At 44.7% G+C, this 24,105-nt stretch overlaps 4 protein-coding genes across 6 annotated transcripts; all 4 read right to left on the reverse strand.

Moving 5' to 3' along the window:
- Positions 1-97: 97 nt before the first annotated feature.
- LOC138629161 (mth938 domain-containing protein-like) lies at positions 98-859 on the reverse strand. 2 transcript variants are annotated; one of them, XM_069712678.1, is made up of 3 exons: positions 721-859; positions 531-626; positions 98-370 (listed from the first exon to the last, which is right to left on the reverse strand). In XM_069712678.1, the coding sequence occupies exons 1-3, from the start codon at positions 850-852 to the stop codon at positions 230-232; spliced, it is 369 nt and encodes a 122-aa protein (XP_069568779.1). In that variant the 5' UTR covers positions 853-859; the 3' UTR covers positions 98-229. The 2 variants fall into 2 exon arrangements, with proteins under 2 accessions (XP_069568779.1, XP_069568778.1); XM_069712677.1 differs by having other exon boundaries at positions 531-670; positions 705-859.
- A 3,256-nt stretch (positions 860-4,115) lies between these two features.
- On the reverse strand, positions 4,116-9,377 carry gmppb (GDP-mannose pyrophosphorylase B). The gene is made up of 10 exons (XM_069712699.1): positions 9,286-9,377; positions 7,897-8,090; positions 7,672-7,752; positions 7,183-7,231; positions 6,791-6,933; positions 6,385-6,543; positions 6,104-6,182; positions 4,754-4,881; positions 4,495-4,677; positions 4,116-4,394 (listed from the first exon to the last, which is right to left on the reverse strand). The coding sequence occupies exons 2-10, from the start codon at positions 8,023-8,025 to the stop codon at positions 4,263-4,265; spliced, it is 1,083 nt and encodes a 360-aa protein (XP_069568800.1). The 5' UTR covers positions 8,026-8,090; positions 9,286-9,377; the 3' UTR covers positions 4,116-4,262.
- A 1,284-nt stretch (positions 9,378-10,661) lies between these two features.
- pde12 (phosphodiesterase 12) lies at positions 10,662-15,644 on the reverse strand. The gene is made up of 9 exons (XM_069712662.1): positions 15,538-15,644; positions 14,685-15,296; positions 13,649-14,076; positions 13,098-13,203; positions 12,835-12,979; positions 12,376-12,454; positions 12,169-12,291; positions 11,850-12,055; positions 10,662-11,772 (listed from the first exon to the last, which is right to left on the reverse strand). Exons 2-9 carry the CDS (start codon positions 15,272-15,274, stop codon positions 11,653-11,655), a joined length of 1,797 nt encoding a protein of 598 aa, XP_069568763.1. The 5' UTR covers positions 15,275-15,296; positions 15,538-15,644; the 3' UTR covers positions 10,662-11,652.
- Positions 15,645-16,017: 373 nt separating this feature from the next.
- On the reverse strand, positions 16,018-24,093 carry atp6ap1la (ATPase H+ transporting accessory protein 1 like a). 2 transcript variants are annotated; one of them, XM_069712664.1, is made up of 8 exons: positions 23,919-24,093; positions 19,753-19,775; positions 19,482-19,546; positions 19,169-19,237; positions 17,642-17,832; positions 17,135-17,185; positions 16,748-16,985; positions 16,018-16,440 (listed from the first exon to the last, which is right to left on the reverse strand). In XM_069712664.1, exons 1-8 carry the CDS (start codon positions 24,068-24,070, stop codon positions 16,186-16,188), a joined length of 1,044 nt encoding a protein of 347 aa, XP_069568765.1. In that variant the 5' UTR covers positions 24,071-24,093; the 3' UTR covers positions 16,018-16,185. The 2 variants fall into 2 exon arrangements, with proteins under 2 accessions (XP_069568765.1, XP_069568764.1); XM_069712663.1 differs by having other exon boundaries at positions 17,642-17,862.
- Between the last annotated feature and the right edge of the window lie 12 nt (positions 24,094-24,105).

Below are 24,105 nucleotides of genomic sequence, written 5' to 3' on the forward strand. Positions count from 1 at the left end.
GACGTTCTCTATATTTATTTATGCAACGTTGGTTTTATATCCAAAGTTTTAAAGTCGGAGAAAAGACGAGCAGCTTCCTACAAAAATAAAAAATTTGGAATAAAATATGATTTAAAAAAAAATCTATGACAGAAACCTACAGCCGAGCTGGATTTTGAAACCAAAGTCCTCCGTGCCACATTTCACACGGTGATTTGCAAACGTTTGCGCCTACCTCGGTGTGACATCATCAGCAGGTGGAGTGGAAGACTCCGCCCACTTTGGCTCCCTGGCCGGCCAGTTTGTTGTATTCGGCGACGGCCGTCTCCGTCTGGAAGACTCTGACGTCCACGCCTTTCTGCTTCACGAAGTCCAGAGTGGAGGGAGGAACCTGAGAGACGAGACGAGGGCGGAGACGGACCAGTGAGCAGTGTAGAAGAGGAATCAGTGGAAATCACTGCACGGGCTCAGGAACACTTGGCTGGAAAGAAGGCACGTTGAAGACTTTGTCTTTTAGTGAATAAACGGGACGTTTTGTGGGTCTGTTTTACCTGCAGAGCCTCGTTCATGCCTCTGCCGATGACCAGGAGGTCGACTCCCTTCTCCAGCACCTCCTCCAGGTCGGCAGGTTGAACTCCTGGATGATGCTGCGGTGGAGAAAACAAAGGAACCTTCTGCTCAACGTACGCTGCTTATATACGTGAATATTTGTATGAATGTATTGCGTCTGGTTCCACTCACTCTGGTCCCGGTCTCGCTCCAGTCCCAGACCCGGCTGCCTCCGGGCCACACCTTACAGTCCTTGTAGCTGGACGGGCACCCGAGAACCGTCATGTGTCCCCAGGAGAGGGAGGCGATCTCTGGGGAGGACATGCTGCAGAGTCTCCGGACAAAATACATGGAACTGATCACTGACTGGTGATTTACTTAACTTTAATTATTTACGAAGCTCCGCTGGTCATTTGATAGTTTTGGGGTCTCAAGATGGATAGCCATCCCACATCTGTTAAATAATAATAGTAATAAGAATAAACTTTATTTGTAGAACAACTTTCATACAAGAAATGCAGAATTACATCCAGTGTTTCACATAAAAACAGACATAAAGGAACATTTTAAAATATAGAAAAGAAATTAAATGCATAAGAAACAGATAAAATGCAAAACAACTTCACACAAAGAGTTTTAAATTTAAATTTCAAAGATAGTTCAAGAAATCTTAAAATGGAAAATTATATTTCCTCACTTCCATGATATAAATGTGACATATCAAACCCAACACGTTCAAACAGTTAATTGTTGTAAGATAACTTTTCATTAATGCTAAGTTCTTCTGCTATAACGATGCTATTTAAGTTGTTCATAATTTCACTTTAAACAATATGACTTGAACGCAGCATAATAAATAGCGCATGCGCAAAAACTACCAACCCAAGAAGGAGAAAACCACCTTTTAATTGTTGATTTGCATTGATTTTTTTTATGAACTTTTAAATATATTAAAACACAATAATTCCGTATGTGTTGTTTTGATGTGTAATCAGAAGCTACACAACCAAATAATGCTGATCTAATTGCCTGCAGCGCCCTCTGCTGGGCGGTTAATGTAACAGCATATTGTTGGTGTGAAAAACTTGAATAACTGTTAAACTACTGAATTTACCATTAATATTCAAACATTTCTCTTCGTGCAGCAAATAAATCTCACTTTAAGGCTAAAAACAAAAACAGGCTGTTGACCAACAAAACCTCCCACACGTGACGCAACGTTAAAACAAAACTTCTTTAAATGCCTGGGAATTAAAGTTGTGCATTTGGTGCACACAAACTATAACCCGGTCCAGCAGCTGCCTCTTTTTCTACCTGTAAAGGTGAAACATTTCCCCAAAGACACACCTGAAGCTGAAAACAGTCGGCGACGCCACAAAAAACAGCTCAAACTGCGAGAAAACGAAGAACCGACAGATAATGTTCACGTCGGAGGCGTCGGACGTACAAAAAAAACACAATAAAGTGAATGAACTTACCGCTGAGAAGTCCTGATGCCAAACACGTCACAGCTCCGGGAAGTCCGTGCTGTTTAATGGTGTCTGAGCTCCACAGCGCCTCCAGCGGGTCGAACAGGTACTTCACCAGTGTGGGACACTGCAGCTCAACTCGCTGACATAAGATGTAATGATTCATTTGATATGGGTCTTTGATTAAAATGTGGTCACATATTAAAAACAATTTTTTTAATTATATATAATAAAAATATAATCTGATCATTTCTCAACTTGTGTTGCTTTTATTGTCGCAGAAATAAATATTTTAAAAAAGTATTTCTATCCTGAGCGGATGGCTCCTCCTCCTTCCATGGGTCTTCTCAGACTAATTACACCTACCAAAAAGTATCTTATCATCAGGAATATATATATATATAAATTAATATAAATTGAAGTTGTTTTTTCTTTTTCCTTTCCTTCTGTTTACACCCATCTTCTGCTCCAGCCAGATGTGCTGGCAGCCCAGATGTTCCCCTCCTCCATCCTGTTTCCAGGCTTGTGTAAAAGTGAACGAAAATAAATTAAAGATAAAAAAAAAAGACTTCATACCAGCTGCTAGTGTAAACACATTGTCCTTTTTATGATTTAAATCTTATAATGAACTAAGTTTTTTTAAATGAGAAAAATGAAGAGTGACAGATAAAAATAAAAAGACAAAACGAGTTGCAGATGTGGTCAGTAGATTATATTATTCTTTAAAAAAAAAAAAAAAGACTTCATTACAAGAATTGCCTTCATTCATTCAAAGTCTCGACATGTTCAGAGTTCTGCTGCTGGAAGTCCAGAGACCGGCGCCGACCCGCCCGCTGCACGTGTTCACGGTCGGTACCGACGAGTCAAACGTGAGCGGCCTCACCGGGACCGACCCGTCTGCAGAAACACGGACGAAGCTGCAGAAATGAAATCCAGCGTGTCGGTCTGAGGTATCGATGAGCTCTCGTAGTGATTACCGTGACATTTGATTCGCACGTTCAACTGTCTGCTTGTTTTAGCACCTTTTCGGCGACAGCGTGCCGTTTCGACAGTCCAACACAAGCTCCGCCCCTTTCGTGACGCCTCGATGGCATCTCAAAAGGCCGTTAGTTGCGTGTTGTTGGAGACGTACGTCCAGATTTCCATTTTAAACACCTCATGCTGTTTTTACCGGAGCCCAGTTGTGATGAGTTACTCCCGTCAGAAGGGGGCGGTGATGCACCTAAAAGCCATTAAACAACAGGAGGAGATGAAGAACACGTGTTCAGGTAGAAACTGTGGCGCTGAGATTAGATACGACGGTTACGGGGTCGAATAATTATCGATGAGTTCAGCGTGATTATTGGAGAGTATTCTTTGCTTTAAAGCCTCAAAATGTCCTAAAGTGGCCACCGTAGATGGAGTAAATCCTTCTGATTCGGGTACTTTAACTCCATCACTGCGATACAAGTCGTCTTTGTCGTAAAACGAATTCATCAAAATTTGCCAACGACATTTTTTTAGCAACAAGAAAAAAACAAAAAACCCTCAAACATCTGTAAAACGTAGCGCTACATCTCGATCGCTTCTTTGTTCACTCTTGTTCGAGAAGCTCACGATAAAAAGAAAAGTTAACCGAGACCTGACGTAGTTAAAGCTGCACCACGTAGTGTTTTTCTGAATAAAGAAACGGTAGCTGAGATGTGACCGGACGAACATTCATGAGGCGCCGACGTGACTCAACGACTGTAAAAACATTCAGTTCATAAACTACAGCCGCTTGAACTTTGACCGACGCTGCATTTACTCAGTCCAGAACCTGTGGTGTGAACGCATCGTGATTTTTAATCATCCGTCACATTCAGGAAACGAATGTTTGACCTGTCAGAAGGTTTGAAAACCTTCCTGCTGTCTGTTTTTATTTTTGGTGGAAAGTTGCAGCCGAGCAGGGCGACAAAAAAAAAAAAGAGTCCAAATAATCAAAGAAACAAAGAAAAGGAAAAGAAGAAGCCTTTTAGTTCCTCCTCCCTCCTCCTCCGTCCTCCTCCATCCTCCTCTGTCCTCCTCCCTCCTCCTCCTCCGTCCTCCTCCGTCCTCCTCCCTCCTCCTCCGTCCTCCTCCTCCTCCTCCTCCTCCTCCTCCCTCCTCCTCCGTCCTCCTCCCTCCTCCTCCTTCCGCCTCGTCATCTCTCTCTGGCACAGTTTGGATGTTCGGTCGAGTTCGTATAAAAAAAGGCGCCTGTTGTTGTTGTTATTGTTGTTGTTGTTGTTTTTCCTCCGCCCGATGCTACATGATGATCCGCGGCTCCGGCACCGACTCGTTGATGGATTTGTGCGGCAGGACGTTGGCGCCGTTCAGGTAGAGCTCGTCGTTCACGATCACGTCCTCGCCGAGCACCGTCACGTTCTCCATGCGCACCTGACCACACGACGACACGCCTTCGTCAGCGCACCAGACCAAAACACTGCGCTAAGCCCCGCCCCCTTCTTCCGTGTTAGCCCCGCCCCCCTCTACTCACCCACTGGCCCACCGAGGAGCTCCATCCCACGATGCAGCTCTCCAGCCAGGAGTGCGATCGGACCCTCGACCCCTTCAGCACCGTGCAGCGCTTTATCCTGACGCCGTCCTCGACGACCACGCCGGCGCCGATGGTGACGTTCGGCCCGATGGTGCAGTTCTCGCCGATCTGCGCCGTCGGATCCTGCGGAGCAGCAGAAGCGTACGCGTCATCGTCGCCATCGCGTATTATGTAAGCGGTGTCGACGCGCCGCGCTCACCACCATGACGTTGCCGAGGAAACCGGGCCCCGTGCGTAGCCTCTCGGGGGCGTGTTGCCGTAGCGACTGGAGGTACATACACATCCCCGTCAGGAAGTCTTTAGGCTGACCGATGTCCATCCAGAAACCTGCGGACGGACGGACGGACGGAGAGGAAGACAGGCAGACGCACGACACGCAGACGTACAGACGGTGACGGCGGTTAGTTGCCATGGAAACAACCAGGAGTTCCCCTGCGGTCTCCGACAGGTGTAACTGAAGAACGAGGTCACGAGTTTCGATCGAATTTTGACCAATTAATTTTTAAACAAATGTTTAAAATGATTCCTGTAAAATTCAGTGTTTTGGGGGGAAAAGCTGCCGGGAGCAGAATCACTTCCTCTGAGGGGAAGAAGCCGACTAAGGACGAGGACCTGTGAACCTGGACTACTGGGGGTGGTGGTGGTGGGTGGAGGAGGGGGGGTCCTGACTGCTGAGCTACTGCAGCTGGTTGGTGGTTGGACAGTTTCAGACGAAGCTGAGACGGAGGACGATGGAGAGAAGCACCGGCAACACATTCAGGATTCTTTCACCTTCAATCTGAACACTGGAGAACTTTCAGGTTTGTTCCACATGTTTGTTGTTGTTGTTGTTGTTGTTGTTGACGTCGGTGCTTCTCTACAAACGACTCCTCTCCAGAACTACGTGAGTTCGGGTGTGAAGAACACTTACGTCTGGTGGAGCTGTGAGCTGCAGAGACCAGAACAGGTCAACGATCATATAATAATATATTCATTCATTTCACTGCTGCGACGTCGTCGCGCTGCGTTTAATAGAAACTGTTTGATAAAAGGCCGATTTTACAGGTGATATTAAATCTCCTGTCTCACTGTGTCTGATTATAATTTAATAAAGTTTATTCAAATAAGATGACGGTGTTTGTGCACTTTAATCATGAATTTTTGGGTAAATTATGATCTTAAAAGACATTTTTATATTTTACATTTGAGGGTAAAAAGCTCCGAATCTTTTCTTACTGACAGTTTGCAGCAATTTTAACTGTTAAATAAAAATTACGGTCAATTAGACATTTTTGAATGTTTTTCTTCAATTGACAATAAATGAAAAAAAAAAATCTTAATTTATTTTGTTTTGTTTTGTCTGATGGACCAAAAAATGAGTTTTATATTTTACTTCCAGACTTCCAATAAACGTGATGAAAACACAAATAAACACAATTTAACACGACAAGTCTTGTTTTGTTTTTTTAAGAGTCAACAAGTCTCATTTTAAACTACGATGCTCAAATAAAGATGTTCAATTCTGAGATGAATTCAAGCAAACATTAAAATGAATAATGATGGCGGTTACCCTGCAGCTCCATGGCGTACAGATGCCCCTCCCCCGCCATGACGGGAAAGATCTCTTTCTCTATGGATGTTGGTCTCAGCTGCAAAAAACAACACAAAGATACAACCATATAAAAAATAATGAATATAACAACGTGGACGGATATTAAAGGTGTATTATAGTGACTGTGTGTGTGTGTGTGTGTGTGTGTGTGTGTGTGTGTGTGTGTGTGTGTGTGTGTGTGTGTGTGTGTGTGTGTGTGTGTGTGTGTGTGTGTGTGTGTGTGTGTGTGAGGGCCTCACCTGGATCCTGCTGAGCATGCTGGGATTGAAGATGTACATGCCGGCGTTGATCTTGTTGGAGACGAAGACCTGCGGCTTCTCCACGAAGCGATGGATCCTCCCGCCGTCGGCCTCGAACACCACCACGCCGTACTTGGAGGGCTCCTCCACCCGCGTCACCTACACACACACACACACACACACACACACACACACACACACACACACACACACACACACACACACACACAAAGACAGATTAGCTGCAGTCAAATCCAGTAAAACGTCCAGAAATACTCACTTACTCCACCAGATGGCAGTAAAGCAACAACGGAAAATTCCCGGGAGATTTTTCATCAAAAAAAATGTTCTTTCCTTTTCTTTGGATCTTAAATAAACAGTCAGAAGAACGTGAGTGTTCTCTCACCACGATGGTTCCCTCTCTGCCGTGTTCGTGGTGGAACTGCAGCAGATCTTTGAACGGGAAGTCACAGATGACGTCCGAGTTCAGGACGAAGAACGGCTCGTTGTCGACGTTCAGCAGCTCTCGAGCCAACGCCAGAGGGCCCGCTGCACACACACACACACACACACACACACACACACACACACACACACACACACACACACACACACACACACACACACACACACACACACACACACACACACACACACACACATTTTTATTACTTACATCAAAACAACAGTCCCAACTGAATTAATTTAGTTAATCTGAGGTCTGTTTTTGTTTTTGTTGTTGTTGTTGTTGTGGTACAGAAACTGCTTCTCGTCTGTTTTGTTTTGTCTGAAACTCACCGGTTCCCAGAGGTTCCTTCTCATGAGACAGAGAGATACGAATCCCGAGCTGAGGAGAGAAACAGCACGACGATCAGGACGCAACCAAATCAAGTCTGACGCTCAAAGTAAATCAGAGGGATTAAAAATGTTCAGGACGAAGTGAACTGAGAGGAAACAGTTGGAAATAAAATGCACAGAACCCTTAAAAGTCCTCTTTTTAAATGTAAATAAATGAAGATTGTTTAGACTGTTGATTAATCTGATTATTATTGTTTTTATGAATATGTTGCATTTGTCTTGAAGGACATTTATATTGTATTTAATGTAAATAAACATCTCGGACTCTTTTCACATCGACAGCGTTGAGAGCTTCACAGAAAGAGTGAAAGTGGTCGGTGAGTTTGTGTGTGTGTGTGTGTGTGTGTGTGTGTGTGTGTGTGTGTGTGTGTGTGTGTTGTGTGTCCACAGTGTGTTGTTGTTGTTGTTGTTGTTTATTGTCATACGCACTCTCTGCTCCTGGACTCTCATCTCTCTCTCCAGCAGCTCGGACATGTAGCTCACCGCCAGAACCACGTGGTCCACGCCGGCCTGCACACACACACACACACACACACACACACACACACACACACACACACACACACACACACACACACACACACACACACAGTGCCGGGTCAATACAGACCAGAATAACCCCGTCAGCAGGAGGAGTGGAGGTCTCCTTCCTACCTTCACCAGCGCCTCCACCTGGTGCAGCAGGATCGGTTTGTTGCAGAACTCCACCAGCGGTTTGGGGACGCTGAGGGTGAGCGGTCTCAGCCGGGTCCCGTACCCCCCCACCAGGATCAAAGCCTTCATCCTTCTGATGCCGTTAGTTACCGTAACTAGGGGCGGGCCCAGTTCATCAATGACAGACAGCCGGCCTGAGAAGAAATAAAAGACGATGGAAACACCGGAGACGTCTTCAAACTGAAGGAGACGTCTTCAAACTGAAGGAGACGACGTCTTCAAACTGAAGGAGACGTCTTCAAACTGAAGGAGACGACGTCTTCAAACTGAAGGAGACGTCGTCTTCAAACTGAAGGAGACGTCTTCAAACTGAAGGAGACGTCTTCAAACTGAAGGAGACGACGTCTTCAAACTGAAGGAGACGTCTTCAAACTGAAGGAGACGACGTCTTCAAACTGAAGGAGACGTCTTCAAACTGAAGGAGACGTCTTCAAACTGAAGGAGACGTCGTCTTCAAACTGAAGGAGACGACGTCTTCAAACTGAAGGAGACGAGCTCCTGAGGAAACAAAAAGTCTGTGACATCCTTTAAATCTCTTCTTAGAACAGATTTTATTTCTTTTATAGCTTATTTTAATTTGTTTTTATTTTAATTTGTTTTTATTTTAATTTGTTTTTATTTTAATTTGTTTTTATGGTTGTTTTATAGATCTTTGTAGTTAAAGGCTCGTTAGTTTTCACTTGTTTTGTTTTTTAATGGTTTATTTTATGTGAAGCACTTTGTAAACTGGAGTTTAGAAAAGTGCCAAACAAATAAAGTTTATTATTATTATTATTATTATTATTATTATTACGTTCATGATTAAAATGACTTCTCGTCCTTGTTTTGGTTAAAAGAGCAGAAATGAAACTTTTATTCTTTAATAGAACTGAAACCGAAGATCTGTTGAAGGTTGTTTGTTTTTGATCCCTGAATGAACTTCAGGTTATCACAGGATTAAATCCATCATCTCAGAAAGCCTGCTGGTGTTAAATGTTTCATTTAAGACAAAACAAAAACAGAGAAGTGAGGAGGAAACAACAGCGGTGGCTAACCTAGCCGCGTTAGCTCCGCGGTGTTTTCCTCTCTTATAAAGATCAAACAGCGACAACTTTTGTATGAAAAGAAAGATGTTGAAGTGTGAACAGAAAGTTGTGATTTCAGAGATTCAGTCAAACTTCCGTGTTTTGGTCTCGTGATGGTAAACAGTGATCGCAGCTAGCTCAGGTTAGCTCCGCTGGCTAACGTGCCTTCATCTCCGACCAAACCGCCGGTTGGCACGTGACGCTTTCTGCTTTCAACGTCACTAATCTGCGCGCGGACGGAATAAAAATAAAAGTCCAAATTTACCGAGATTTGTTCACCGAGAAGTCTTCGGCAGCTTTTCTGAATCCCTCCAACTCTCTGAATGACACGTAAGATCGTTCAAAACCCAGAGTCGCTTGTTTGGCTTCCGGTGCAGCTCGCTGCGGGGTCAAGTCAGACGACGTCATAGAGACAACATCCGGTTCTGCTTTTCAAAACAAGAGTAACATTAAACTAAACGTGATTTTTGACTTTTTTTTTTTTTAGTAACTGGTTTCGCAACACTTCAGAAAAGAAAAGATAGATTGTTGGAATTAAATAATTCTAAATAAATAAGGTGGAGGAGCTCAAAACCTTTTATACACAACGTTTACAATGCTGAAGACAATATGATGATAGTTGGTAGTTTGACTCTGAAGCTCACAGCAAACACAATCTGCCTCGACACCGCTTAACTGTACTCTAATACACTTTATGGACTCTTAATATTTTAATATGACTTTTTTCTATTACATTTATTACATGTGTTTTATTTTATATCTCCATCATTTATTTACTGTTGCATTGTAAAAATGACAAATAAAGGAAACCTTAATCTGAAATATTGGAAATACTTATATATAAATACCCACCAAAGTAAAATCGTCGCTGCTAAAATATACACAGTAATCACTAAAAGTCAATCAAGTCCTTCCACACAATGTTGTCCTTACGGGACAAAACAAATACTTAAAAAAAATTAAAAAATTCTAATCCTATTTGACATCCAAACTGAATTTATGTTGTTCTTACAATTTTAGTTGAGGATTTCTATGAAAATTAAAAAGTTTAGTTTAAAAAAAATTAAGTAATAATGTGCTTTTATTTTAAAGGCAAGATTATTCTGCTTCCGGCCCGGCTGACTAAATTTGGCAAACTTGAAGGTTGCCTCTAACTGCTGTCACTGACTCAGGGGAGGTCAAGTCGACCGCAACCTAAACTGAAAACAAACCTCCCTAAATTAAAAGATATCAGTTTCAGCAATTTGTAATTATCTTCTATTGATCATAAATACACGTTAAAAACGTCGCACCTGCCGAGGCTATTCTTTAGCTTTTATTTTATTTGTTTTCGGCACCCGGAACATAACATATAATGGTATGTGCCACACAGTCTGGCCCCGCCTCTTTATTACTTCTGACCAATCAGAGAAAAACAGCGTGGCGACGGAAGGTGGAAGAAACAACCACGATTTACAAAATATGATGGAAAGAAAATACAAATTAAAACTGCAACAGTTTCATGCGCAAAGTTTTGTGAGGTTTATTAAACCGAGTCAAGGTTGATATTAAAGGTTCAGATTCCACCGGTTGATGGTGATTCAACTTTTAGAGAAGTTGTAACGTTTGGTGAAATTGAAAAACTTTTGCATCCACAACACGTTACAGGAAGATATTTAAAATCACTGCAGACCTCCTTGACAACACGTATATCTACGATCCAAAGAATGTCTGCGCAGTTTTGGTCCATTTGAATGAATATTTGTGGACGATGAAGTTATAGATTACAGTGAGACAAAGATTTCTCACAACGCTGTGCTGAGAAGTTTAGTGGTGCAGAGGTTGGTGTTGTCGTCTCTCAGCTGGAAGGTTGAAGTTCAATTCCCTCCTTTGTCATGACTTTAAAAAAAACAAAAATCCCACTACAACATGTCGTCTATAGTTTGAAAAAACAAGTCATATTTTTATCACTTTTTGGCCTCCATGCCACGAGCACACCGATCAACTAAAGTTGATAAATAAAAACATTTCAAAACATGATGTAAAAATGACTTAATGTCAAATAATATGAAATAAATTTGACTTATCACCAAGTTTTTAATATATTTTTTGCCAATTTTGACTCATTAAGTGAATTTTAATTTTGTCATTTCAAACATAGACAGACTGTTTGAAAGTGGGATTGATGAGGCCAACATGTGTGACAGTTAAAGTTGGAGACTGAAACTTTATTAAAAAACTGAACACCACGTGGCCATAATAATGACAACAATAAATACTTGATACTTAATACTACTAAAATGTTAATATATATTTATTAACTGCATCATTATTGTTAGTTTTTTGAGCTCAGACTGACGACAACGTTTCTTGTTCAGCAACAGAAGTTATTCCCTTATAATAACATGCGCAGTTAATTCTTTGAATGTCAGTCATGAAAATCCATTTTTTGTTCATCAAGAACTGTAAATGAGGCAAATATGAGCTTCATCACGCCGTCGTTTCACACAGTTCTGCTCGTTTCTCTGCTCGTCCACGTTTCCGTCGACTCTCCAGTGAAAACCTGCCGGCACACTTCGTAAAAAGCTCGCTCGTCTGCAGGAGTCGCCCGGTTCTCCAGCACCTCTGAGCCTTTGGGTTTGGAGGTCGGAGGTCAGGGGTTCCAGCGCAGGTCGCAGACCAGGGCGATGTGGTCGGAGGGGTGCGCCACACTGGGCAGAGCCTCGTAGGTGGTGACCTCCTGGTGGCTGGGCAGAGGGATCACCTGCTCCACCTGCAAACATCGGGACGGGTTCATCACCTGACCCGCCAGAACAACGGCGGCGGGAGCGAGTACGGAGTGTCACGTACCTGCATGCTGTCCGGCTGAATGAAGATGTAGTCCAGGCAGCCGTGAAATCCTCCCACGTAGTTGGTGTAGGCCGGGCAGCCGCAGGCACTCAGCAGCGGTGGGAAGGCGGAGAGCAGCTCCATGCTGCAGGACTCCCCCGGACCGGAGCTGCTCCAGTCGGCGTGCTGCGGAGGAACCGCGGCCTCGCCGAGCAGCTGGAACACACCTGAGGACGGGAAGAGATCAGCTCACCGGATCCATCCGGGTTATTAACCAACGTGACCTTTGACCCGCTAGTCGGGCGATTTAAACGGTCCGAGCTCTCGGCTCTCGAGTTACCAGAGTTCGGGGTGGAGTTGAAGTCGCCGCAGAAGACCAGCGGGGCTCCGGGCGCGACCTCGCCGATCACGTGACTCAGGTGCCGCAGGGCGACGCCCATCTGGATCAGGCGGACGTTCCCCGCTGCGACGGAAAAAGGAATCCGACTTTTAGACGTCTGTTATTCACGTATATTAACGTGGGACTCGGCTGTTCAGGGACTTTTACCTTTCGGGTGCCAGTACAGGTGAGTGTTGGCCACGCACACCTTCCTGCCGGGTTTGTTCAGGTCCTCCAGGACGCTGACCTGCAGGAGAAACAAACCAATCACAAACTAAACCAAAGATGGACCCGAGATTATCGGCATTATTGGATAAATATGGATTTTCTATATTTTTTACCAGTTATAAACCTCCAGAGTGAAGTTATTCCATGTTTTAACACACAAACATGTATTTGGCAAAATCAGCAGAATCCCAGATAAGAAATGTTTTTACTCGCCAACGAACAAAACTTGAATTTAGTTATTTGCCTGGAAACTGAAAAGTGTAAGAAAACAAAAACAACAAGACGTACTATCACAGAACGTAACCTCCTTTTCACGAGAGTAAAATTCTCTGAGAGCTTTGCTGCAGTTACAGTCGAAGTAAAACTGGACACGAATGATGTGCAGGTGAGCAGCGGTACCTGCAGCGAGGTGGACCTCTGCAGGATCTTCTCCTTCAGGGCGGCGTGAGCAGAAACCCTCTCCAGCAGCTCAGAGTGCACGGGGTCAGAGGTCAACGCCTCGCTCAGAACGATGTCGTGCTGACTCAGCAGCCGAAACTTTGACCTAAAAACAAACAAACACACAAAACGACGCGTCACAAAGTTCAGAGACGGTTTCGAGTTACGTTTCTCAAATCGGGAAAAAAATTACATGAAATGAAAAAATCTCATCCAGATCTGACCTGCGGTAGAAAGTTGCGAGTCCTTCGTGCTGCTTGTGTTTGACCCTGAAGACGCCGTCCAGGCCGAAGGCGTCCAGAGCCGGAGTCAGACTGTCCACGAACACGCCTGAAGAGTCCGGAGAACACCAAGATTAGATTAGATTAGATTAGATTTAGACTTTATTAATCCCACGGTGGGGAAATGTAGTTTTCACAGGAGCGTAGAATAATACAATAATATTAAATTTACAAATACGTAGACATAAGATAAGATCGATAAAAATAATTATTTTTGAAAAAAGAAATAAGACCAATAGATGAATAAATATAAATACAGACACACAATATACACAAAAACAAATAAAATAAAAGAAGACATTCAGACAGAAAATGTAATATCGACCACACGAGCATTTCTATTCATCTATTAATCCATTAATCTATTAATCTATTAATCCATCTTTCTATCCTCAAACCACAAACTCCACCCGAGTTAAAAACCTCGAAGTATTTGTTCTGATAATGACTTGAGAGATTAAAGAAGCCCGTCGGGAGCGTTCGGTTCTGTTGACCTTTGTCGACCTCCTGCAGACAGACGACGTCGGCGTTGTACCCGACCAGCTCCTTCTTGACCAGGTTCTGCCTGTAGTCCAGCTGCAGGGCGTAGGGGGCGCAGTACGGGTACAGCACCGTCTTGGAGAAGTCCGTCTGGGCGTAGACGTCGGCGAGGATGTTGTAGGACACCACCCTGGCGGCGGGCCACTCCGCCTCCCTCACCGTGTACGCGTGGCGGTTGTCGAAGGTGCACACGCCCGGCCCGGCCTCCACCTCCCCGGCCGACACCAGCTCTTTGGCCGTGCCGCCGCGACTCCCGTCTCTGGGCGTGCAGCTCAGTTTGAGCCTGCAGCCGATGTCCTGATTGGACGGGACGTGGACTCGCTGGCGTCCCACCTGAGTCCAACCGCCGTCCGGGCCGGGAGCCTCCTCGGCTGCTTCGGGCCTGGAACGAGAAACAAGGAAAAAAAGACGTCGTGAAACTCCTTCATGACGGCAGTCTCAGTATCCTGCACAGTCCTGCTCTTTTATTGTGAAAAATATTTCCAAAATAAAGTATCTGTTACCGTCTGAAGGTCCGAGGGAGTTATGTGCTTTTGTGTTTGATATTTTTTAATTTAATTCACGATGCATGCAGTACTTATAACGTGCATATCAACTCCACCCGAGAGCAACTTATCACGTTGTAACATGACGCGTTCCTCATTATAACCGGTCCGGGCCCCGGGGCCCTTCAACCGGTCCACGGGGCCCTTCAACCGGTCCACGGGGCCCTTCAACCGGTCCGGGCCCCGGGGCCCTTCAACCGGTCCGAGCCACGGGGCCCTTCAACCGGTCCGGGCCCCGGGGCCCTTCAACCGGTCCGAGCCCCGGGGCCCTTCAACCGGTCCACGGGGCCCTTCAACCGGTCCACGGGGCCCTTCAACCGGTCCACGGGGCCCTTCAACCGGCGGTCCGGGCCCCGGGGCCCTTCAACCCTCTGATCCGTCTGTGTGATTATTGAATGAGACATTTTAAAGCTTCATTTTGTTTTGTGTGTTTGTTTGTTTCTACCTCGTGTCGGAGCCGTTTTCTCGGAACCAGGCGAACTCGCAGTCCTGCAGGTTCCCGAACTCCACCTCCAGTTTGGGGCAGACGGGGAACCCGGCCAGGAGGGACACCGGCAGCTCTGCGGCGGTGAAGGTGGGCGCGTTCCTCTGCACCGAGTACCGGACGTCTCCCACCTGCAGCACGGCCCCGTCCTGCCACGCCTCCGAGTTCGGCACCGTGTCCGGCACCTCTTCGTCGCCGCCGCCGCGGAACAGCTTCACCACGGGGGGCCGCGCGTCCTCGCTCGGCTGCTGACCGCGGTTCTTCTTGGACTTCTTCGCCTTCCCCTGGCTCTTGGCGACGGTGTTGGAGATGCGGGCCAGCACCTTCCCCAGCGCCTCGGCCTGCTCCCGCAGCATGTGCTTGTGGCTGCCGTCCACGCAGAAGGAGATGGTGAGCTTGGGCTCCCCGGGGAGGCACCTCACCACGGCCGCCTCCATCCTACCGAGGAGGCGGCGGGCTCCGGTCAGAGTCCCCCTTCGGCAGGAGGAGGAGGAGGAGGAGGGCAGGCGGCGGGATAACAGCGCGAGAGCAGCGGAGAGGTGGTTCAACATGAAGCTCCAAAAAGCAGCGGGTCTGAAGGGGGATTAAAGCGAACAGGTGAGGTCAAAGGTCAGCGGCTGGTGGCGTCGCCCCGCCCCCCACGTGACCCGGTGGGACTGCCTGGCAGCGACAACGGTTAGCCTGATGCTAATCAGCCAGTTGCTAACCGGAACAGAAACCCGTTAAAATGGCGAGTTGAATTCAACCTCCAGCTGCGCGTTTTAAATCTAAACAACGCAGAAGATTCAGAAATAAAACCCGCTGACATAAATACCTTTTGTTATCGTCACAAATCCTTAGTTAGCTCGCTGTAACACTTTCCTCATGTGAGCAGGAGCTGCTGCTTCTTCTTCTGTCTGAATCCTGGGGGTTGAATTCTGCTGCCGGCAGTAGACCGCCCCCCCCAGGACAGAATGGGAACTACACCGCTATGTTCATGCGCTGAAACCCAGTGTTCAGTTTCATGATCTCTGTCTGTGGAAAGTGTTTGTTTTGATACTTGTTTTTCAGATGCCTCAGTGGTAGTCTGTGATTGTTTCACAACAATGTTTAGATCATTTCACTGAATGTTTAATTCCGTTTTCTTTCTTTTTATGTGTCTACTAGCCTGAGTGGCTAACAGGTAGCATCGCAAGCGATGAGTCTGCAGTATTTTCTGTGACAATAAATTGACTTCGGGTCGAATTATCAAAGACTACTGATGTGAAGGGGACCAGCACACACCAAACACTATTCTTTTTTTATTTGTATTTTTAATAAATTTATTATAAAGACAGACACTGAAATTCCCTAATAGGCAAATTGCAAAACACTAGAAATATCTTGTTTAGAAAAATGAGATTTGTGGGCCAGTTATTAAATCAGCTGTTTTCTTTCTGATGGGTGAACAGTCTCTAATGATCTCCCCGGCCCCCCCCTCCCCCTACATGACGTCTTTCTCCATGGTGTTTTCCACAAAGCAGTCTTCCAGCGGTTCGGGGTTGTGTGAGAAGTAGTCGGCCTTGTGCTCATCGTCGTTCTCGATGCGTTTCAGGTGGACGACCATGTGCAGGGCGTAGGCCAGGACCAGCAGCAGGATGAGCGACATGATGAGGCCCATCAGGATGGCCGGCGTCATGAAGGTGGTGCAGTCGCTGGCCGGGGAAAACTTCCCTGCGGTGACGTTGAAGGCCTGAATCTGAGGAGGGAGAAGATACCGTCAGTGATTTCTAATGTCCACAAATGCAAATGTAAAATATCTTTACAAATAAATGAATTAATATCAGTATTTTGCATTTATTTTAGCCATAAATGTGATCAAATTTGGTTTAAAAAAATCTGCCTGTGGATATAAATAACATAATATGGAATATATTTGTATATTATCTATATTCTATAGTCCCACTTTGTGTCTGGAGGCTGACAGAATACTTCACATCAGGACGTGGACGGAGGAAATGACACGTTTATCGGTCGGTGAGTCCGCCGGTTCGACCGACTGGTACCTGGAAGTCGGTGAAGGTGACGGTCCAGCGGTGGGCCCGGTCGGTGACGGGCAGCAGCAGGGCGTTGTAGCGCTTCAGGCTGCTCACGCGGAGGCAGCGGTAGGAGAACGTCGCCGGAGCGTACACCTCGCTGGCGTTGAACACGGCCTCCTGGGAGGCGTTGTAGAGCAGGGAGACGTTGTCCATCGAGAACCACCACTGACCCGAAGACTCGTAAAACGTGTTGGAGAGCTGCATACTGACAGGAGACGGGCCGAGAGGAGACCGTCGGTCCAAACTGTTGCTCAATATTTAAGCATCGTAGACTACGTTAAAGCCAGCGACTGATGGACAGCGGGACTATAAATTGCATGCGAGTGTGTGATTGGCAGACAGGTGGTGACTCACCTGATGGACAGGTCCTTTAAATTCTCCATGTCACCAAACTTCATCACCAGCCTGCAGAAAACAAACAGATAGAGGGTCTATCTGAAAGTTACCCACAAATCACACCTCGTTTATTTCTGTGTTGGACTGTAATTGTGACGCCTACAAGTGTGAGGTCACAGTAGTTACGTTATTTTTGTAATTATGAGTGAAACAGGACCGATTTTACTGCATTGTTACAGTGATTTTTAACTTGTAACTCTGAAGGTGCAGTTACTCCACTGTGACACAAGGGGGAGTCTCCGCTTGTACAAAACAGGTTATTTAATGACTGTTGTAGCATCACAATGCATTTCTAAGTACTTTACAAGTCTTCTGTGTTGTTTTGACAAATTTTGCTGTCGAAAATAAACATTCGATCAGGTTAGAAACGTATCTGTCTGCCACACAGGAGCCGTGTTGGAAACCTGTAACATAAAGTGTGTGTACATCAGACAGACAGGTATGTCAACAGACAGGTGGACGTACGTGGCACTGTCCTGGCGGCAGACGGACTGACTGGTGTCGACCGGGTTCTGAGGGGAAAACACCCGCTCCGTCAGGTCCAGCTGTTTCTGCTTCGCGAAGCGGAGAGCGAGTTTCCGGGCCTGAAGCAAGATGCACGGCTCCCCGTTGGAAAACACCCGGAGGACGGGAGCTGCTGTATTATTGGACATCACCTGGTGGGCGGAGACAACAGTATTATTGGGCTACACCTGGTGGGCGGAGACAACAGTATTATTGGGCTGCACCTGGTGGGCGGAGACAACAGTATTATTGGGCTGCACCTGGTGGGCGGAGACAACAGTATTATTGGACTGCACCTGGTGGGCGGAGACAACAGTATTATTGGGCTACACCTGGTGGGCGGAGACAACAGTATTATTGGACAGCACCTGGTGGGCGGAGACAACAGTATTATTGGACGGAGCTGCTGTATTATTGGACATCACCTGGTGGGCGGAGACAACAGTATTATTGGGCTACACCTGGTGGGCGGAGACAACAGTATTATTGGGCTGCACCTGGTGGGCGGAGACAACAGTATTATTGGACAGCACCTGGTGGGCGGAGACAACAGTATTATTGGACTGCACCTGGTGGGCGGAGACAACAGTATTATTGGGCTGCACCTGGTGGGCAGAGACAACAGTATTATTGGGCTGCACCTGGTGGGCGGAGACAACAGTATTATTGGACTGCACCTGGTGGGCGGAGACAACAGTATTATTGGGCTGCACCTGGTGGGCAGAGACAACAGTATTATTGGGCTGCACCTGGTGGGCGGAGACAACAGTATTATTGGACAGCACCTGGTGGGCGGAGACAACAGTATTATTGGGCTACACCTGGTGGGCGGAGACAACAGTATTATTGGACAGCACCTGGTGGGCGGAGACAACAGTATTATTGGGCTGCACCTGGTGGGCGGAGACAACAGTATTATTGGACAGCACCTGGTGGGCGGAGACAACAGTATTATTGGGCTACACCTGGTGGGCGGAGACAACAGTATTATTGGACAGCACCTAGTGGGCGGAGACAACAGTATTATTGGACAGCACCTGGTGGGCGGAGACAACAGTATTATTGGACAGCACCTGGTGGGCGGAGACAACAGTATTATTGGGCTACACCTGGTGGGCGGAGACAACAGTATTAGTAGATAATTCTAAGTGTTGTTCTGACTTTCCTTTCTCACACCAGGTTTCTTAAAAATAAATTTAAAAAATCTACTTTTCAAAGTCCCAAATATAAAATAGGCAAATAGAGAGTGTGAGATAGTTTTGCATTCGTACGTATAGTATATTACTGTAATAGCTACAGACTACAAAACACTTATTGTTGGAAAACCATACAGTACTATACACAAAGCAATTACTAATAATCAAACAGAGGTTATCAAATATGAAACAATGAGCTATTTGTGATAAAATATAAATAAATATTCAAACTTTACAATTCTTGTGATTTGTTGTGTTACAGTAAACGTTAATAATGTGGAGACTACGCCACCTGGAAAGGAGTGAAAGGAAGTGCAGCTTCTGGTGTCTGGAGTAACTTCCGCTGTGAGACGTCTGGAGACTGGAGGACGGAAAAGGACAAAGTGAGGGACAAAAATGTTCTTCTTCTCTGTCAGCAATTTTCTAAAGGAAAAGTGTTTCTCTGACAGATTCCATCAGCATCCATTTAGTCAGGAACAAAAACTAGTTCAGATCCAGCTGCAAACTGCAGCCGACATCATAAACTGTACTCGTGGTGGTTTGAATGAAATCAGTAACATTATACTTGAATATAAAAATGATTTATCTTTTCGCTCAGCGTTTACCGGCAGTTGTCTGAAATGTTTCTCCGTCAAACGCTCCTCCGTCTTCATCCTTTCGTTTCCTCCATCTGGACAGAAAACAGGATTCATTTTCTTGTCTCGTAAAATAAACAGATCTACTTTATAACCTTCAGGGTAATAAACATCACTCAAAACGGTGACTTTACTATCTCAGCTTTGTTCCTCTTTGTGACTGAGGAGTATTTCTGTGTTGATTTGGGGTTCAAGGTAAGAATTTAAAATCAAGCCAGTCGGGATGGATGATGGATCTTACCATAAACTGCAGAGACAGCAGCCCTGTCAATCAGAGAAAGGAGAGTCAGTACTGATGTTCATCAATGTCATGTCCTTACAAATTTTAATTCTTGATAACTATGAATATGTCTTTCTCTGAAATCTGCTTTATAGAGTTTAATAAGCTAAATAGAGCTGATTAAAAATATATATATGTTGAATTTCAAGAAGATATTTTGTCCTCCCCTGGAAGGTAAAAGTGATCCAGAAAACAGACTAGGAAAATGAATAAATAAAATCAATCAATTATCTGAAATACTAGTATTAAGTTTAAAAAAAAAAAAAAAAAAAATAATAATTATAATTTATTTCTGACTTATTTTCACTTCATTTTGAAAAAATATAGCCAAAACAAAAAACATTTGTCTTTTAATGGAGAAAAATAAACTTGGGGTATTAATATAGCAGCTGTCACTTCTAAAATGTCAAGAGAAAAGCAAATAACGAAATAAAGTGAAATACGGTGCAACTTGTTGTTTTCTTTTTGCAGAGCAGCAAAAGATTTTAATTTACTGACCAGTAACTGATACCAAAGAAATATTTAATAAAAGTTCAATGTTACTTTAAATGTTAAAGCAACCGAGACAAAATAAATCTTCACTTATAAATAACCAGACAGCAATAAAGTAATGGTGAATATATAATGGGACATAAACTGAATGATCCTCAACTAATATATATTAGGATTAAAAACAGAAGAGAACGACAGGGGATGAACCTGCGAGGTTTCAAGTACCCAGAATGCATCTGTGTAGTCTAGTGACCCGACCTCTGACCCGATGGATTAGTGTTAAAGGTAACAGGCAGTGATCAGTCTGGCACGGTGATGTTCTGTTGCTCGGATGTCCCACTCTGACCCGCATTACAGACACAGTCTTGTATTAGAAAAATAAAACGGACCAAGATTTAGAATCCAGCTTAAAACCAAACAGCAGCTCTGATTGATGTTTTTTTATAAATACATGCAGGTTTTATGTAAAGAGTCCCGAGCATGTGCGGATCAAAGAGCGACGAGGTTAAAGCTTCAACACATGACCTGTTTTTCCCTGAAATTTTAAGAGAAAAATCAGAAATTATTAGTTTAAAACTGAGTTAATCTGTTGGACACAAATCGTCTGGGTCGGATTTGATTGACAGGGCAGTAAACATGAGATATCAATCAAATCGTCGCGTTGTGATTAAATTGTCGACATTGGTGCCTGTGAACGACCTACTGGGAAAAACAGACCATCAACCGGGACTTTGGAAAGTAGCAACTCAAAATAGGTGTATTTGTTTCACATGTTAAAGGTTAACCTGGAGCCTGCATTGTTTATTAGCTAAGTTGACATCAAAATGTCAGACAACCTTTCGGCATCGGTATCACAAACATACTCTTACTTGTTTACTTTAGAAACATTTGGAGCATTATGGGTTGTACTTCTTCCACCCCGTTTTTAACCCCTTAACAACCTCCACCTATTTTAAATGGCATCAGCCTGTTCTGGCTCCAAACTGTACGACTGTCTAAAAACACAAAGTCTCTGAATTCAAACAGCCTGAATCCTTTTTAAGACGCCAAAATCACAGCCGCAATAGTTCCTTACGTCGTAATGAGAGTCGTCTGTCGGGGCTCACGCTGTTTTATCCGGTCGGAAATCCAGCGTACAAAATGTTTGGAAGCTTTAAGTCTTTTTTTAAGTAAAAGAGGGTTAACCCTCCCGCTGTCCTCGGGTCAAAATGCTGTGTTCAGCCAAGTTCTATTTTATTTCTATATTTTTATATCTTTTGGGATCATTGGTCATCATTCTTTAAAGAAACCCTCGCAGCCTCCTCGTCACCAATGATCCCAAAAAATATGAAAAAATATAGAACTCGGTTGAATACAGCTGCGAGTCATTTTGACCCGAGGACAACAGGAGGGTTAAAATATGTTTGTTGTTAACAGGCAACACTTATCTACTCTAAGTAATCTGCCAGTGTCGTCCAACTATGGATAATCTAATCTAAATGAGCCAAGCGCTGTGTTATGTATATATATATATATATATATATATATATATATACACACATATACGTCTAGATATGAATATATGTGCTTCATATTTTCCTGAATGTATAAGTGAACATTGTTCAGTAAACCAGACAATAGAGCTGTCAAATCCTCCCGGCTTCATTCAATCCCCTCAACCCACACACAGGAAAGGTCGAGCTGCTCTTGTGTGCAGGGTCAGAGCGCTGGATTGTGGATTGTAGGATTGCACCGATGACATAATCATACAATCATTAGCGCACACACACACACACACACACACACACACACACACACACACACACACACACACACGCAGGTCGTGAAGGATGGGATGGCTGTCGGCCAAAAGGAGAGATTTTACAGCTTCTCCATCGGTAGCAGCTGCACACTGTAAAAAAACTAAACGTCCTGCCGGAGTCGTGTTCGCGTCGCCTCCGTCGCCAGATAAACTAAATGTGTTCAAGAGAATCTGATTTAGCAGGAATTGGGACTCCAAAGGTTCAGTGACCGCTGGTTTTAACTTTGACCAGGAATTACTAACACACCAAAGGATCTCAGGCTGCATTCAGCCTCGTGAAGACTTATTAGCATGCTGGAGATGTAATCAGGGGCCACAAAAAGTGTTGATCAAATCAAATCTAAAAAGGTGGATTTTGCGTCAGGAAAGCAGGCAGGCGGATCCAAAATGCGGACAAAGCCGTGTGACAGGTGCTTTGTTTTATAATGGGATTACTGGCTGGAGGTTCAGGTAACGACCAACATGAACCATCAGGATTACAGGAACAAGAAACAGGATCCAATCTGACACGGAGTGACGGAGAGTTGATGACTGGTATGAATCATAATCTGGTCATAGGTCTGAGAAATTAGGCCGATGCAGAAAGTGCCTTAAAGCTGCAATACCACCGAGTGCCACTAGAGGTCAGCTCCAAAAAGCTCCATAGACTCCCATTCAACTAGTCTCAGTAAAATCCTCTGCAAAAAGCAACTTTTTAAACATGTTTTTTTTAAGTCGTCTGTTTGCAGGTTTTATCGGTTTAGACGAGAATACAGGGAGATGTAATAAAAGCATCGGTAACGCGTCCCACATTTTTTTTTTTTAATTTATTGAAATTTTTAAAAATTTCAAAGAAGCAAGATTGAACCATTAAGTTTAGGAAAAGATTGTAGCTGTGGCAAATTAATGGTTAAAAGGCTTCGTATATAATAGCAGAAGCAAGATGATTGTTAAAGACGGGAATATTAACTTCAGGTCTTCGACAAGACAGAAAACCAGACGCGCTACACACCCCTCCACCACCCCGACCTCCACGCGCCGATTTTCCACCTCCTGACATGAAGTACTCTCTTCAGCAAGTCATTAATCTAACCTTCTATTTAACCACCTCACTAGTGACACCTGCTGGTCACAGTAAGTAAGAGCAGCTAGCATTGTGCAAATATTAGTAACACGTTGCGGCACCTTTTTTTTGATCTCTTTTTGTTTAATTTAATATTTAATGCAGTGCAAATAAAACAAAACATTTTATTTGATCTTGTTAGTGACATCTGAAAAAATAATAGCAGCTGTTTTGTTTTTGCTGCAAATCACAAAATCAGTTAAGGACATGCACAAAATTGTATTTCAAGAATGGGTAAATGCTAAATTGCTAAAACATTCGTATGCCGTACAGGTTGGAGTCCAGTATTCAGTCTCCCTGTTGGCTCTGGTTTGTCCTCAGAGAATTGAAACCACCTCTGCAGCACTGCAGAGATTTTTAGCCTCTTTCAGGTCCTAGTTTGGGTTTTGCGGCGCGCTAACGGTCCCGTTCAGCATCAGCGAGCAGCTTTTTCTCAGGCTTTGGTGAAGCTAAACGGAGACGGCTTGGATTAATGAGGTGGATCCAAACACACCTCAGATGATGGTCACGCTCTGTCAGCTGGATGTGGAGGTAGACGTCTGGTTTGACAACACGGTAGCCGCAAGGACTCAAAGGTGAAAAGCCAAATAAATATACACATTTCATGCAGCTTTAAAACACGTGATGAAACACCTCAGTGATGTTGGAGTCAAGAGTCAAAGATTAAAAGAGTCAGGACAGCAGTCATGAAGGTAAAACTACACCTCTGCCTGCTTCTGTCTCTCCACCTACCCGTCAGCAGGTCGTCGGTGGAGGCAGGCAGGCGACTGCAGATGGAGGAGGAGGAGGAGGAGGAGGATGCAGCAGCGTTTCCACGGTGAAGCCATCGCCGCAGTGACGGGAGTGTGATGCCAGCACACTCTTTCTCCCTCGCTGCCCCTCATAATCCACTTTAATCAGCCCACCGTCTTTAAACCCC

The sequence above is a fragment of the Brachyistius frenatus genome, unplaced genomic scaffold (assembly GCF_029030835.1).
Source record: "Brachyistius frenatus isolate BFR_SWC_R1_liver_20210118 unplaced genomic scaffold, ASM2903083v1 Contig_111, whole genome shotgun sequence".
Lineage (NCBI taxonomy): Eukaryota > Metazoa > Chordata > Actinopteri > Embiotocidae > Brachyistius > Brachyistius frenatus.

Coding starts and splice junctions, on each gene's coding strand:
- gmppb (XM_069712699.1), bottom strand. CDS start 8,025: ATGAAGGCTTTGATCCTGGTGGGGGGGTACGGGACCCGGCTGAGACCG. Junction 7,232..7,671: donor TGAGAGTCCAGGAGCAGAGA/GTGCGTATGACA, acceptor TTCTCTCCTCAG/CTCGGGATTCGTATCTCTCT. Junction 6,183..6,384: donor GCATGCTCAGCAGGATCCAG/GTGAGGCCCTCA, acceptor TGTTTTTTGCAG/CTGAGACCAACATCCATAGA.
- atp6ap1la (XM_069712663.1), bottom strand. CDS start 24,070: ATGAGGGGCAGCGAGGGAGAAAGAGTGTGCTGGCATCACACTCCCGTC. Junction 17,863..19,168: donor TTCCTTTCACTCCTTTCCAG/GTGGCGTAGTCT, acceptor CACCAGGTGTAG/CCCAATAATACTGTTGTCTC. Junction 16,986..17,134: donor TTAAAGGACCTGTCCATCAG/GTGAGTCACCAC, acceptor GTCTCCTGTCAG/TATGCAGCTCTCCAACACGT.
- LOC138629161 (XM_069712677.1), bottom strand. CDS start 852: ATGTCCTCCCCAGAGATCGCCTCCCTCTCCTGGGGACACATGACGGTT. Junction 671..704: donor CAGAGTGAGTGGAACCAGAC/GCAATACATTCA, acceptor CACGTATATAAG/CAGCGTACGTTGAGCAGAAG. Junction 371..530: donor GCATGAACGAGGCTCTGCAG/GTAAAACAGACC, acceptor CTCGTCTCTCAG/GTTCCTCCCTCCACTCTGGA.
- pde12 (XM_069712662.1), bottom strand. CDS start 15,274: ATGTTGAACCACCTCTCCGCTGCTCTCGCGCTGTTATCCCGCCGCCTG. Junction 14,077..14,684: donor GAAAACGGCTCCGACACGAG/GTAGAAACAAAC, acceptor TTCTCGTTCCAG/GCCCGAAGCAGCCGAGGAGG. Junction 12,980..13,097: donor CTCGCAACTTTCTACCGCAG/GTCAGATCTGGA, acceptor GTTTGTTTTTAG/GTCAAAGTTTCGGCTGCTGA.